The following is a 12,296-nucleotide window of genomic DNA, read 5'->3' as shown; positions in this document are numbered from 1 at the left end:
TCCTATTTAGATAAGGTTTCTTGTATTAATTTCCACAGAGTGGATTCAGGAACACAGATGGTGAAAATTTAAGAGTTCAGATAGGGAGGGAAACCTGTTTTCCTCACACTGACCACTGTTGTTCCTCTGCCTGACCATCCTCGAGGCTCTCACTATGGTGTCATCTCCTTTAAGAAGCATTCCTCCCTGAAGTAGGAATGGTTGTCCCTTCAAGCCCTCACCATAGGTTGTCCATCCCTCCTGAAGGTTCAAATCACTTCTGGTTTGAATTAGGGTAACTGGTGTCTACAGATGAGTGAGATCTGGTCTCAACCCTTGAGGAGTGTTCAGTCCGCTGTCCAGGGCTGGACACCAATTGGGGGAGGGTCCTCCAGAAACGGATGGAGACACTTAGGAATTTGTCATAGACTTTATTAAACTTCTTTTCCTTTCCCCTTACAAACCCCAAAAGCACAGCCCTACTGTAGCAGGAGTTTGCGGTTGCGCCTGTATGTAATAGCCCTGGTCAGAGAGAAAAAGCCTGGAGGTTAGAAAGAGAACTTCAGGCTCCTTGAGGTCAGCCCACCCCCTTAAAACTTCCCTCCAATCATCGGCCTCATTTGGCTCAGCCAGTGACATCACGGGTCTCTGGGCAGATTTCCAGGGTGCTCAGCCAATCGGTGTTGGTACATGAGGCGCCGGGAGAGAAAAATTGGGACTGATAGTGAGGGTAAAATTTGGAAACAGAAAGAGTGGAAGAAAACAGGAGGAGACTCTGAGAGACACAGACACAGGGAGAGAGACTCAAAGAGAAGGGAAAGACAGAAAGAGAGAGAAATGAGGAAAGGAGAGAAGCAGGCGTAATGGGTTGAACTGTGTCCCCCCAAAAGATATATCCAAGTTCTAATGCCCAGGACCTGTGAAAGCGACCTTATTTGGAAACAGGGTCTTTGCAGATATAATTCAGTTAAGGTAAGAGGGGATCACTGCGGATTTAGGCTGGACCCTACATTCAAAGACTGGTGTCCTTATAAGAGAAAAGAGAGGGAGATTTGAGACACAGACATGGAGGAAAAAGCCACGTGAAGATAGAGGCAGAGATTGGAGGGAAGCCACCAGCCAAGGATGCCAGCGGCCACCAGAAGGCAGGAGACAGGTATGGAATGGATTCTCTTTCAGAACCCCCAGAAGGAACCAACCCCGCCAACCCCTTGATTTTGGACTTCTGGCCTCCAGAACTCTGAGAGAATAAATTTCTGTGGCCTTAAGCCACCCAGTTTGTGGTCATTTGTTACAGCAGCCATAGGAAACTAAGACACAGGGAGGCAGTGGGGAGAGTTCTGCAATAGAGAGACCAAGAGATGAGACACAACTTGGGCAAGAGGCTGAGGGAGAGAGAAACAGAATTCAAGGCAGAAAGGGAAATCCAGAGGCGGGAGAGGGGAAGACAGAGCGAGACGGAAACAAATACAGAATGAAGACAGGCAGAGAGGTTCAAACATGGGGCAGGAGGAGGGCGAGCTGGAGAAAGAGAGGGAAGGAGAAAAGGGAAGGGAGGTAGCAGCAGGGGGAGAGATTTAAAGATGCAGAGAGGGGCTGACAGACAGGGAGCGAGTCTGCGGGGTGTGCGGGGCGGGAGTCAGAAAGAGAGACCCGGAGATAGGGAGAGACATTTAGAGACAGAAGCAGAGAGAGACTGAGAGACACAGATTCATCCTGAGGGCAGGGGAGGGGAGGCAGAGGATGGCAGAATCGGGACTGGGACAGAGGAGGGGCGGAGAAAGCCCAGCGGGAGAGTTTCAGAGAGGGAGAGAGACGGGGACTGGACGGAACAAGCTCACGGTGAGAGCGGACACTCATTGTGCTCAGTGCTGGTGTAAAGCTCACCACCCCTGAGAGGGAGGTACTGGGATTATCCCAGTTTGAATATGAGGACGCTGAGGCATTAGGGAAAGGAGGGTAGGGGGCCGGGGGAGAGAAATGGAGCCAGAGAGAAGCGGAGAGGGGCTGGAGAGGAGGCGAGTGGGGGACAAGCAGACAGAGGCAGGGAGAAACGCTCAGAGGAGGTTGAGTCAAGCTTCTCCCCTCAGACCAGGGGCTCCGTGCTCGGGGCCCATGGAGATGTTTTCATTTTAAATACTTTGAAAAGCAGAAGAAAATAAATGAATATAACAATGATGCTGCTGCTCAAGAATATATAATAACCTATCCAGCCTGGGTTATATCTATCTTCATACCAGCACATTCACAAAATAGAATTTGTAGTATTTTTTTATGGAGGAAGAGACCCGCGAAGGCAAAAGTGCTGAGGACCCAGGAAAGACATAATGTGGTCCAGGGATGGGGGGAAGAGGAGACGACAGAGAAAGAGAGATGGACAAAGAGATAGAGATGAGAGAGAGAAAGAGAAGAGATGGAGAGGGGGAAGGAGAGACAGAGAGAAAAGGGGGAGAGAGAAAAAGGGAGAGACAGGGAGACAGAGCCAGATATATCAAGTGACTGGGGAGGACTCGCCCAAATGACACAGTGACCGATCCAAGGCAGTGCCAGTTTTGAGGGGCCCGGTGGGGGTCTCAGGAGAGGGTAGGGATGACTCACGAAGCCACGATGACCCCGAAGAGGAAGACAGCCAGACACACGGAAATGATGATGCCGAACAGGGCCTGATTCCACGGGTACCCACTCGCCTTCTGGTACTGCAGGTCCATGCGGGGCTGCCCGTCGACTGGGGCGGGTGGGGGAGACAGCCCCGACCTCCAGGTCACCACCCTTCCCTGGCCTCGCACCCACCCACCTGCTCACTCAGCAGTCTGGGCCTCTCTCTCCTGCCTCGCTCCGTGGCCCCTGCCTTCTCCCGGGGTGTGACTCTCCATTCATCCATTCTTCAAGTTCTGTGTCCCAGGCTCGGTTCTAGGCGCTCAGGACACTGCCGTGAACTCTATTGGTGAACATCCCTGCCCTCGCGGCGCCGACAGTCTACACAGCACGTCACAGTGAACAGCCAAGAGCCCAGCGCTAAATGCATCTCATTGGATGCGGGTGCAGGGAGGACTTGGGTAGTTCGACTGCCCGGGAACATGAGAGGGGGATGCAAAATGCAGACAATCTCACGACAAGAGGAAAGTCAGCCTACATCTTAGCTGGTGACTCGGAACGTGGCCTTGTCTTCTGCATCTTCCCCCAGCAAAGCTCCTTGGCTCGACTTTCAAAACGTACCCAGAATTTGATCCACTTGGGCCAGCCCCCAACATTCGCTCCTCTTAGGGGTCTCCTCTAGTCTCCTCACCCTACAATTCCCCAAATGGCCGCCAGAGGGCGCCTGTGAACACCTACGTCCCCTTGCGACCCCCTTCCACCGCGGCTCTCCTCTTATTCAGAATAAAAGCCCAAGTCCTCGCCATGGTCCCCCAGGCCTCGCAGGATCTGGGCACCATGTGACTAGCTACCCTACTACCCTCCTCTTCACCCACTCGGCTCTGGCCACACTAGCTTCCTTCTTGTTGCTGAACCATCTTGGGTCTTTGCTGTTGCTGTTCCCTCTATCCTTCACACTGTTCCCTCACTCCCTCACTTCCTTTAGATCTCAAATATCACGTCTTCAAAGAGGTCCCCACCCTGCACTGTCTAAAGTAGCACTGCTCCTCGCCCCAGGCACTTTCTATCAACTGTTCTGTTCTGTTTTCATTAGAGCACTATTGCTATCTGGAATTAGCCCATTTATTTGCTCATGTAATTATCATCTAACAGCGGCTCTCAGCTGGGGACAATTTTGTTCCCCAGGGGACATTTGGAAAAGTCTGAGGACTGGAAATGATTGTCACGACTTTGGGGGGGGGACTACTGGCATCTATTGGATGGAGGGGAAGGGTGCTGCCGAGCACTCTACAATACACAGGATGGCCCTCATCACAAAGAATCATCCAGCCCCACGTGTCAATAGTGCCAGAGAAACCCTAGTCTAACCCTTGACCCCACTAAAATGCGGGCTCTATGAGACATTTGTTTCCCATTCTGCTGATCCTCAGTTAGGGGTATCATAGGGTGCTCAAAATACTTGTTTTAGTTAAATGTCATCCTAAGGGAGAAAATAGATGAATTCTTTCTTTTCAACTAGTCAATGTCATGGGGGAAAAACTGATAAGAGAAACTCTTCTAGATTAAAAAAAGAAGTGAAAAAACGTAGCAATTGAATCATGTGAGAAGTACTTTCATTGGAGCCTGGTGTGAATGAATCCACTGTGAAAGATACTCTGGGGACAACTGGGGAAGTTGGAATTATTTGATGTTGAAGAATTGTTGTTAGGTTGTTGGATGTGGGAACAGCATTGTGGTTATGCAGGAAATGTCCTTATTTTTAGAGGTACACATTATTTATGGGTGAAATCTCATGATGCCTAATTTCTTTTAAAACACTATGCAATAAATAAGTGAAGCCAATGTGGTGGAACATTCATTGTCAACATAATTTGATAGAAAGTGCAACTTTAGAGAGTGTGGTTAGGGGGTCCTCTCTGAGAAAGTGGACTTTGAGACTTTATTGACATGAGGGAGTGAGAGGAACAGGGTGACAGAGAGAGGGAACAGCACGTGAAAATGTTCAGCATAACTATTGAATCTTGATGGATATATGGGGGTTCATTGTGCTATTATCTCTGCTGTAAGGATATATATTTTTTAAATCTCTGAATGAATGAATGAATGAGCCATTCCAGCATTAGAAGTATTGTAAAGTTACAGAGGCGTCTTCCCATTCAATAACAGGGGGAAAGTAAATTTCAGAATATGGAAGCCACTTCTGGGCCACACTGTGAGTGAGTGTTAAGGGCAGTATTCAAGGCTGCATGTGGGAGACCTCAAAACCCACATCCACTGGGACATGGCTGTCTTCATCTCTCATGCCTCTGTTCCCTGTCTTCCCTGACCCCCAGGAGCTTACCGAAACAGTATTTTTCTTTGATACATTTGGGACTGATCTTCTGGCAGTGTAAACAGTCCAAGACCTCTTCTTTTAGCAAGCCTGGACAAAGGGAAAGGGAAACGGGAGAAGAGGGATGAGGGCAGACATCAGAGGACTGGCAAGGGGCAGGAAGGCAGAAGAGGAAGAAGGAGATGGAGTCTATTGTCCCTCCTGAATTTGGAGGTCCCATGGGCAGCAGAGCAAGCAGACCAAAATGCACTAACAACCCACATTAAAAATAATTTTTCTATAGTCATTGAAGAGTTGAATTGATTGCAGATGTCCAGTGGACCCAACATTCTGTTTGGAGACATTTAATTAATTAAGCTAAACAAATGTTTAATTAAACATCTCCAAACAGAATGTTTGCACGGGTCTATTTCTATTTTGCAGCCCCCTGTGGCATAGACCGGCTGGATGCTCACCCCTCTGTCTCCTCCTCTTCCTGCCGCACAGGAAGACTACATTTCCCAGGCTCCTCTGCAGTAGGCTGCAACCATGTGACCGAGTTCTGGCCAATGGAAAGTGGGCAAAGGGATGCTGGCCAGCTCCAGGCTTGGCCATAAAAGTCCTTATGGGTTTCCCTATTGTCTCTCTCTTCTGAAGCTAGCTTAGAAGCCACAACGTGGGTGCAGCCTGGACCCCTGAGTCACCCCTTGGAAGAACTGCTCAACTCTCAATGGAATTTAGGTAGGAGAGAAATAAACCTTTCTTTTGTGAAACCACCGTGATGTGGGGTGGGGGGGGTATTTGTTACTAGGACATAGCCTATCCTATCCTGACTAACATCCCCCTAAAATACTTTTTTGCAGGTTGCAACCACTTTCATAAGTCTTCAAAAATCAGATATCCCTGGGTACTATGTCTTTGGGGTGGGGGGACCCACTAGATGGAGTAGGTGTGATAGCGGGTCTTGATTTGGGGGAGACGGGTAAAGAGGTGTAGGAGGGTAGACAAGGGAGGGATAGACAATAAATCCAGGACTCACGGCAAATTTTGCGATCGCAGGCTGCAAGAGAAAAGAGCTGAGGTGAGTTAGGTTGGGACAGCAGTTTGAGAACTTAATGGGAAGAGACCCAGCAGAAGGAGGGAGGAGGCAGGGGGTCTGGGAAAGGAGAGAAGGGAATATTGGGGAGAGGCAGAGAAGCGGAGCCCTGTACCTTTTATTTCATAAGATCTTAAGGCTTTCTTCAGTTCCTTGATCACCCTCTCCCTAACAGCCACCAGTTCTTCCAGCAGAGGCCCGTCTGAGGAGAGAAAGCGATCCTGGTGGGGTGGGGGGCCCCCAGCAAGCCCACCCCATCTGCAGCCTCAAAGAGAAGGAATGAGGAGGCTCCTTTTTCACTCACCAGGAGTAGCCAAGACCAGATGTTACTCGGGGTCCCCTGGCAAATGTATGGCCTGGGAGGCCCAGCATCCACTGTGGGGCCCCAGGCTAAACCGCCCTCCCCTGGCCTCAGTTGCCTCATCTGGTAAGTGGCAGAAGGATGGACTCAGTCACCTCTCCTCTCCTGTCCTCCGATCTGCTCCTCCCTCCTCCTCTTTTCTCTGTCTACACTCACTCCTTCATGATTTCCTCTAGCCTCATGAAATATTTATATGTTACCTAGACCTACACTGCCCCATATGGCGGCCACCAGCCATACATGGCTATTGAGCATGCGAAGTGGGCTGGTCTGAATTGAGATGCACTGTTAATATAAAATATCGGCTGGATTTCGAGGACATGGGACAAAAAGAAATAACTGTAAAATGTCTCAAAAATTTTTATGTTGATTGCATGTTGAAATGGTCATACTTCAGGTATTGGGTTAAATAAAATATATTAAAATCAATTTCATCTGCTTCTGTTTACCTTTTAAAAAATGTGGCTACTAGAAAATTTAAAATTCCGTATATGACCCCTCTTTGTGGTTTTTCCATTTTTTCCATTGGACAGCGCTGTTCTATATACATGGATGCCTACCTTGTAAATATCACTAGCCTAGACCACTCACTGAGGTCCAGATGCATTGATCCAACTATCCACTCAGGACCTCCATGCGGATATCTAACAGGCATCTTAAACTCAGTAAGTCCAAGAACGAACCCGTTATTCTCCCCCAAACCTATTCCCAACCCCCAAGTCTTCTCCATCTTAGTAGATGGAGGGGCCGTGATCCTAGTTGCTCAGGCCAAAATCCTTGGCGCCATCTTTGACCCCTTTCTTCTTCTCACATCCCACATGCAATCCATCAACATGCATGTCAGCAAATCCTGTTTGCCCAATGTTCAGGGCAGATCCAGGAATCCGATCACTTCTCACCCGCTCCACTGGTTCCAGCCACCATCATCTCTTGCCTGGGCCATGGCCACAACCTTCTCCCTGGTCTCCCAGCCTTCCCCCTGGCCCTGCTAAAGTCTATTCTCCACAGCCAGAGGGACCCTATTAAAACCTGTCAGCTCACTCGCATCCCTCTTCTGCTCAGAACCCTCGCATGTGACCCAGAATAGAAGCCAAAAGTCCTTACAGTGGCCTAGAAGGCCCCACCCGATCCACCTGTCCACTCGCCCTTACCTCTAGGACCTCATCTTCCACATCCCTCCCTCTCCCTCTCTCCACTCCAGCCTCCCTGGCCTGCTGGAGGGTCTGTGAATCTGCCAAACATAGTCCCATCTCAGGGACTGCACTAGCTGTTCTTTCTGCCTGCAGCCTTCTACCCCAGACCCCTCATGGCCGCTTCCCCTCTCCTTCAGGTCTTTACTCACAGGCTGACTTCTCAGTGACATCCTTGGCTGCCCTACTTTAAAGTGTACCCCCACCCCTACTCCCAGCGCTCTGTATCTCCTGGTCCTCGTCCCCGCTTTATTTTTTTCTCCATAGTATTTGTCCCCATTGAACATATTATATTGTGCAGTGAAGGGATAACTCAGCAGGTCTGGGTCGTCCAAACCCTGCATATTCCAAAAAAAGGTTTGACTCTTGCCCGGCTCCTGGGAGGGGACCTCTGAGTCCTTGGAATATCCTGCCTGAGAAGAGTGTCTTTACTTGGGAGCCTTGGACCACATCGGATAGTTTATGCAAACAGCGTGACTGATGGTGGGGCTTTGGGCCACGTGGTAGCAGGGTGACCTCTGGAGGGGCTGGAGAGTAACTACGGTCAGTTTCACAGACACTCCACGCAATGTGACTGACCCCCCCCCCAATAATATAATAACAGTCGGTAAAATGATTGCCTTGGGCCCTTCAAAAACGTCAGTGTCATAAAAGACATGGGAATGCAATGTGTGATCCCAGAAGAGATCAAGGATTGAAAGAAAACTAGTGACAAAAGGCATAATTGAGACAATTGGGGAAATTGGAATGAGGATTGAATATTAGATGTAGTGTGGAATGGATGTTAAATTTCCTAGTTACGCTCACTGAGTAAGAGAATGTGCTTCCTTGTTCTTAGGAGATCGCCCGCTGAAGAATTTAGGGTTAAAGTCTCGTGATGTCTGCCACCAACTCTCAAATGGTTCACACACACACACACACAGCAAATGTGGCAATATGTTCACATGCGGTGAAATGTTGACAAATGGTGCATAGGTAGTCATTGTACTATTCTTCCAACTTTTCTATCCATTTGAATTTTTTCAAAATATAAAAAATCACCTTTTTAAAAGGTGAGCGCTTTAAAAATTACTGATGTTCAGACCCAGTCTCTGATCCTCTGATTTAATTGGCATGGGCTGCTGTCTGGGCTTCTGGGTTGTTTTAAAAGCTCCTCAGGAGATTCCAACGTGCAGCCTGAGTTGAGACCTGCTGCTCTAAACTCTTGCTGTTAAGGTCTAAATAGTCCATGTTTTCGGCTTTGAGTGCCATACGGTCACTGTCAAAACTACCCAGGAGAACAAAAGCTGCCGCAGACAATACGTAAATGAATGGGTGTGGCTGTGTACCAATAAAACTTTATGTACAAAAACAGGAGGCTAGCAGATTTGACCCGCCGGCTCTATTCCCATCCCTGCTCTAGACAGAGAGGCAAGACCCAGCATCATAATCTTAATAGCTAACATTTATTGAGCACTTACTGTGTGCCAGCCTTTGTTCTAAATGCACATGCACCATCTCATTCACACTTCTCAGTGACTATGAGGTGCGCCATTATTCCCACTTTACAGATGAGGACACTGAGGCACAAAGAGGTTAAATAGCTTGATGAAGGTTAGCCTGGCTTTGAACCCAAAGCAGTCTACCCTCAGGGCCTCCCCTCTAACTTCTACACTTCTCTCCAAAGTCTAGAATGAGAACCCAACCCCCGCCCCAGCCCCCCAGCTGAGGATGGTGTTCCCGTGTTTATTTCTGTTTAATTCCCCAGGAAAGGGCCTGAGTCTGGTCAAAGGGGACTACATATGTCTGTGGTTTTTTTTTTAAATAACTTTATTGAGATATAAGTCACATACTATACAATTCACCCATTTAACATGCGCAATTCAATGACTTTTAGTATATTCACATATTTCTGTAACCATTGCCACAATCAATTTGAGAATATTCATTACCCCTAAAGGAAACATTGCACCCCTTAGCATGTATGGTTTTTAAAAATTTCGTAGTCACTAAATGGTAGGGTAATTCTAAAAAAATGAGATAAAATTTATTTTTTTCACATTATTAAAATGATTATTATTTCCTGATTCTATGACTATTACATATTCGTTATAAAAAAAGACCAGGCAAACCTCCAACGACTAACCCCTGGAACGGTGCCCCAGGAGCCCCTGCAGACAAAACCAGAGAGACCCCCGTGGAGTGGCAGTTAGGTAGATAATATCGGAGCCGGATGTCCCAGGTTCAACTGCTCAGCTCTGTTACTTTCTAGCTGTGTGACTTTGAGCCAGCCGCCCAACCTCTCTGAGCCTCAGTCTCCCCCTCTGTCAAGGGTAAGATCACAACCGTGCCCACGGTGATGAACTGTCCTCGACTTTTCCAAGTAAAGCACTTAGAACCCAGCCAGACACACAGTAAGGGCGATCCGTGCTTGCTTTTATTTTTATATCCAGAGGAGGCGTGGTGGACCGGTGCAAAGGGAGGACGGGGAAGGGGGCTGAGAAAGGCTTTCCCTCTTAACTCCTACCTCTCAGAGAACTCGACCTTAAGTTGCCTGTTTGATTCTTGACAAAGGCCGCCACAAGTTCCAGCTGATCGATTCCTGGGGGCGAAAAGGGAGGAAATTCCAGTAGGTCCCTCAGCGAGCCAAGAGATCGCCCATCTTCCTCCAGACCTGGCCGCGCCCTGCCCCTCTTGGGGGCGTGGTCCCCAGAGCATCAGTCTCCCACCAGCCTCGGGCTCCCCCACTCGTCCCCTTGCCCCCAGCACGCACCCACTTTGCCCACAAACGCGTTGAGCGCGTAGTCCCGGAAGAAAGGCCCCTCCATGCCCAGCAGCAGGGCCTGGGCGCGCGCCCGCAGCCGCTCCCGGTGGAAGCGGGCGGGGAGCAGCGCGGCGCGCAGCCGGTCCAGGGCCTCCCGCGCCGAGCGGTCGCACTGCAGGCAGCCCCGGGCGCCGCGGGCCAGCAGCCCCCAGAGCAGCACCAGCGCCCAGCCCGGAGGCATGGCCGGGCCTCTGTGACGTCACACAGGGAACCCGGCCGGCCCCGCCCCCAGGGGAGGGCGGCGCCCGGGAGGCCCGGGGGGAAGCGCCGTGCGCAGGCGCGGGTTTGCGGCGCGCTCGTGCGCCAGTCGTGGTTCCAGGAGCTCAGCCAGGCGCTGGAGGTGGACCGAATACGCTGGACACACTCCCGGCTCATGGAGTGCGGTCTAGCAGGGGTGGGGGGAGGAGAAATGTAAACCCGGTAAACAGATCAGTAAATAAGATAATGACAAACTGCATTGAGAGCTGGGAAGCGAAGAAGCAGTGGGATAAGAGGAGGGTGTTCCTGGCTGGCAGGCTAGGCAGGGGTTTGTCTGTTGGGATCCCTTCTTTAGTCCAATGCCTGGTATGTCCCAGCTGCTCAATAAATATCGAATGCAGTGAATCCACAGGAGAGGGGACAGGGAAGGAAATGTCCTCTGTTTTTGCCCCTGGAATTTTTCTTTTGCAAATCAAATCTATAGAAATGTTGCAAGAATGGTACGAGAAACACTTGAACACTTTGCATTCGCTCTCTCTCTCTCCACTTATAATACATTATATAGAGATTAATTAAATGTTAATTTTGATTAAAAATGGGCAAAGCTCTTCAAGAGACGTTTCTCCAGAGAAGACATACAAATGGCCAATAGGCTCATGAAAAGATGCTCAACATCACTGAGCATTAGGGAAATGCAATCAAAAACAATGAGATGCACCTCACATCCATTAGGATGGCTAGTATCAAAAAAAAAAAAAAATAGCAAGTGTTGGCCAGGATGTGGAGGAATTGGAACCATTGTGCACTGTCAGTGGGAATGTAAAATGGTGCAGCTGCTATGGAAAACAGAATGGCAGTTCCTCAAAAAAATTAAAAATAGGATCAATATATGATCTGGCAATTTCACTTCTGGGTGTATACCCAAGAGAATTGAAAGCAGGGACTCCAAGAGATATTGGTACACCCACGTTCTTAGCAGCGTTATTCACAAAAGCTGAAACGTGGAAGCAACCCTGGTGTCCATCGACTAATGAACGGATAAACAAAACGTGGTATATACGTACAATGAGATATTATTTGGTCTTAAAAAGGACGGAAATTCTGATACACGCTACAACATGGATGAACCTTGAGGTCATCATGCTAAGTGAAGTAAGCCAGTCACAAAAAGACAGACTGTATGATTCCACTTATATGAGATATCTGGAGTATTTAGAGTGGTCAAATTCACACTCGGTGTTACCAAACCAGGCTCACCTTGCCCACCGCACAGTATGCCAATCACCCAGATGGTGAGTTTGCAGCAGAGAAAGGGTTTATTCACAAGGCGGCCAAGTGAGGAGACGGGAGAACAAGTCTCAAATCTGCCTTCCCGAATATGGGGATTACGGATATTTGTGGCATAGAGGGGCAGGGTGATGTGAAGAGTGGAGATAGATGATTGGAGGTGAGAACAGGTGAGGTCATTGGTGATCTGCACAAGTGTACTCAAGCTTCATGGCTCTTCATAGGACGCACTTCACAAAATGGTGGCGTTAGTATGATCTGAGGGTGGAGTTTTCAGCTCCCTGACATCAAAGGGTCACCTACTGGGCATTCACAAAGGCCCAGTTGATGAGTCAGTGGCCCTAACCCATCTGAACTGGACAAGCAGTCAACTCTCAGTGCCTGAAAAACAACTTAAGCACCCCACCCATTACCATGGTGACCCAAGCATCAGAGATGTTATCTGTAGGGTGGGCTTTAGTAACGCATTATCTACC

At 49.0% G+C, this 12,296-nt stretch overlaps 1 protein-coding gene across 1 annotated transcript; it reads right to left on the bottom strand.

The window, feature by feature from the left end:
- Positions 1-427: 427 nt before the first annotated feature.
- On the bottom strand, positions 428-10,516 carry IZUMO2 (IZUMO family member 2). Its single transcript, XM_014795096.2, has 6 exons — positions 10,285-10,516; positions 10,039-10,113; positions 6,097-6,183; positions 5,925-5,945; positions 4,916-4,996; positions 428-2,704 (listed from the first exon to the last, which is right to left on the bottom strand). The coding sequence occupies exons 1-6, from the start codon at positions 10,514-10,516 to the stop codon at positions 2,574-2,576; spliced, it is 627 nt and encodes a 208-aa protein (XP_014650582.2). The 3' UTR covers positions 428-2,573.
- Positions 10,517-12,296: the final 1,780 nt, after the last annotated feature.

The sequence above is a fragment of the Ceratotherium simum genome, chromosome 33 (genome assembly GCF_057802395.1).
Source record: "Ceratotherium simum simum isolate JZ-2026a chromosome 33, ASM5780239v1, whole genome shotgun sequence".
Lineage (NCBI taxonomy): Eukaryota > Metazoa > Chordata > Mammalia > Perissodactyla > Rhinocerotidae > Ceratotherium > Ceratotherium simum.
Note: the sequence above shows the minus strand (reverse complement) of the source record. Positions and strands in the feature narration are given on the sequence as shown.

Bases quoted from the DNA above. Each gene is read 5' to 3' on its own strand.
- IZUMO2 (XM_014795096.2), bottom strand. From the start codon at position 10,516: ATGCCTCCGGGCTGGGCGCTGGTGCTGCTCTGGGGGCTGCTGGCCCGC. The intron at 5,946-6,096 runs GTACAGGGCTCC...TTTCTCTTGCAG, and splicing joins AAGATCTTATGAAATAAAAG to CCTGCGATCGCAAAATTTGC. The intron at 2,705-4,915 runs GTAAGCTCCTGG...CACCCGCCCCAG, and splicing joins CAAAGAAAAATACTGTTTCG to TCGACGGGCAGCCCCGCATG.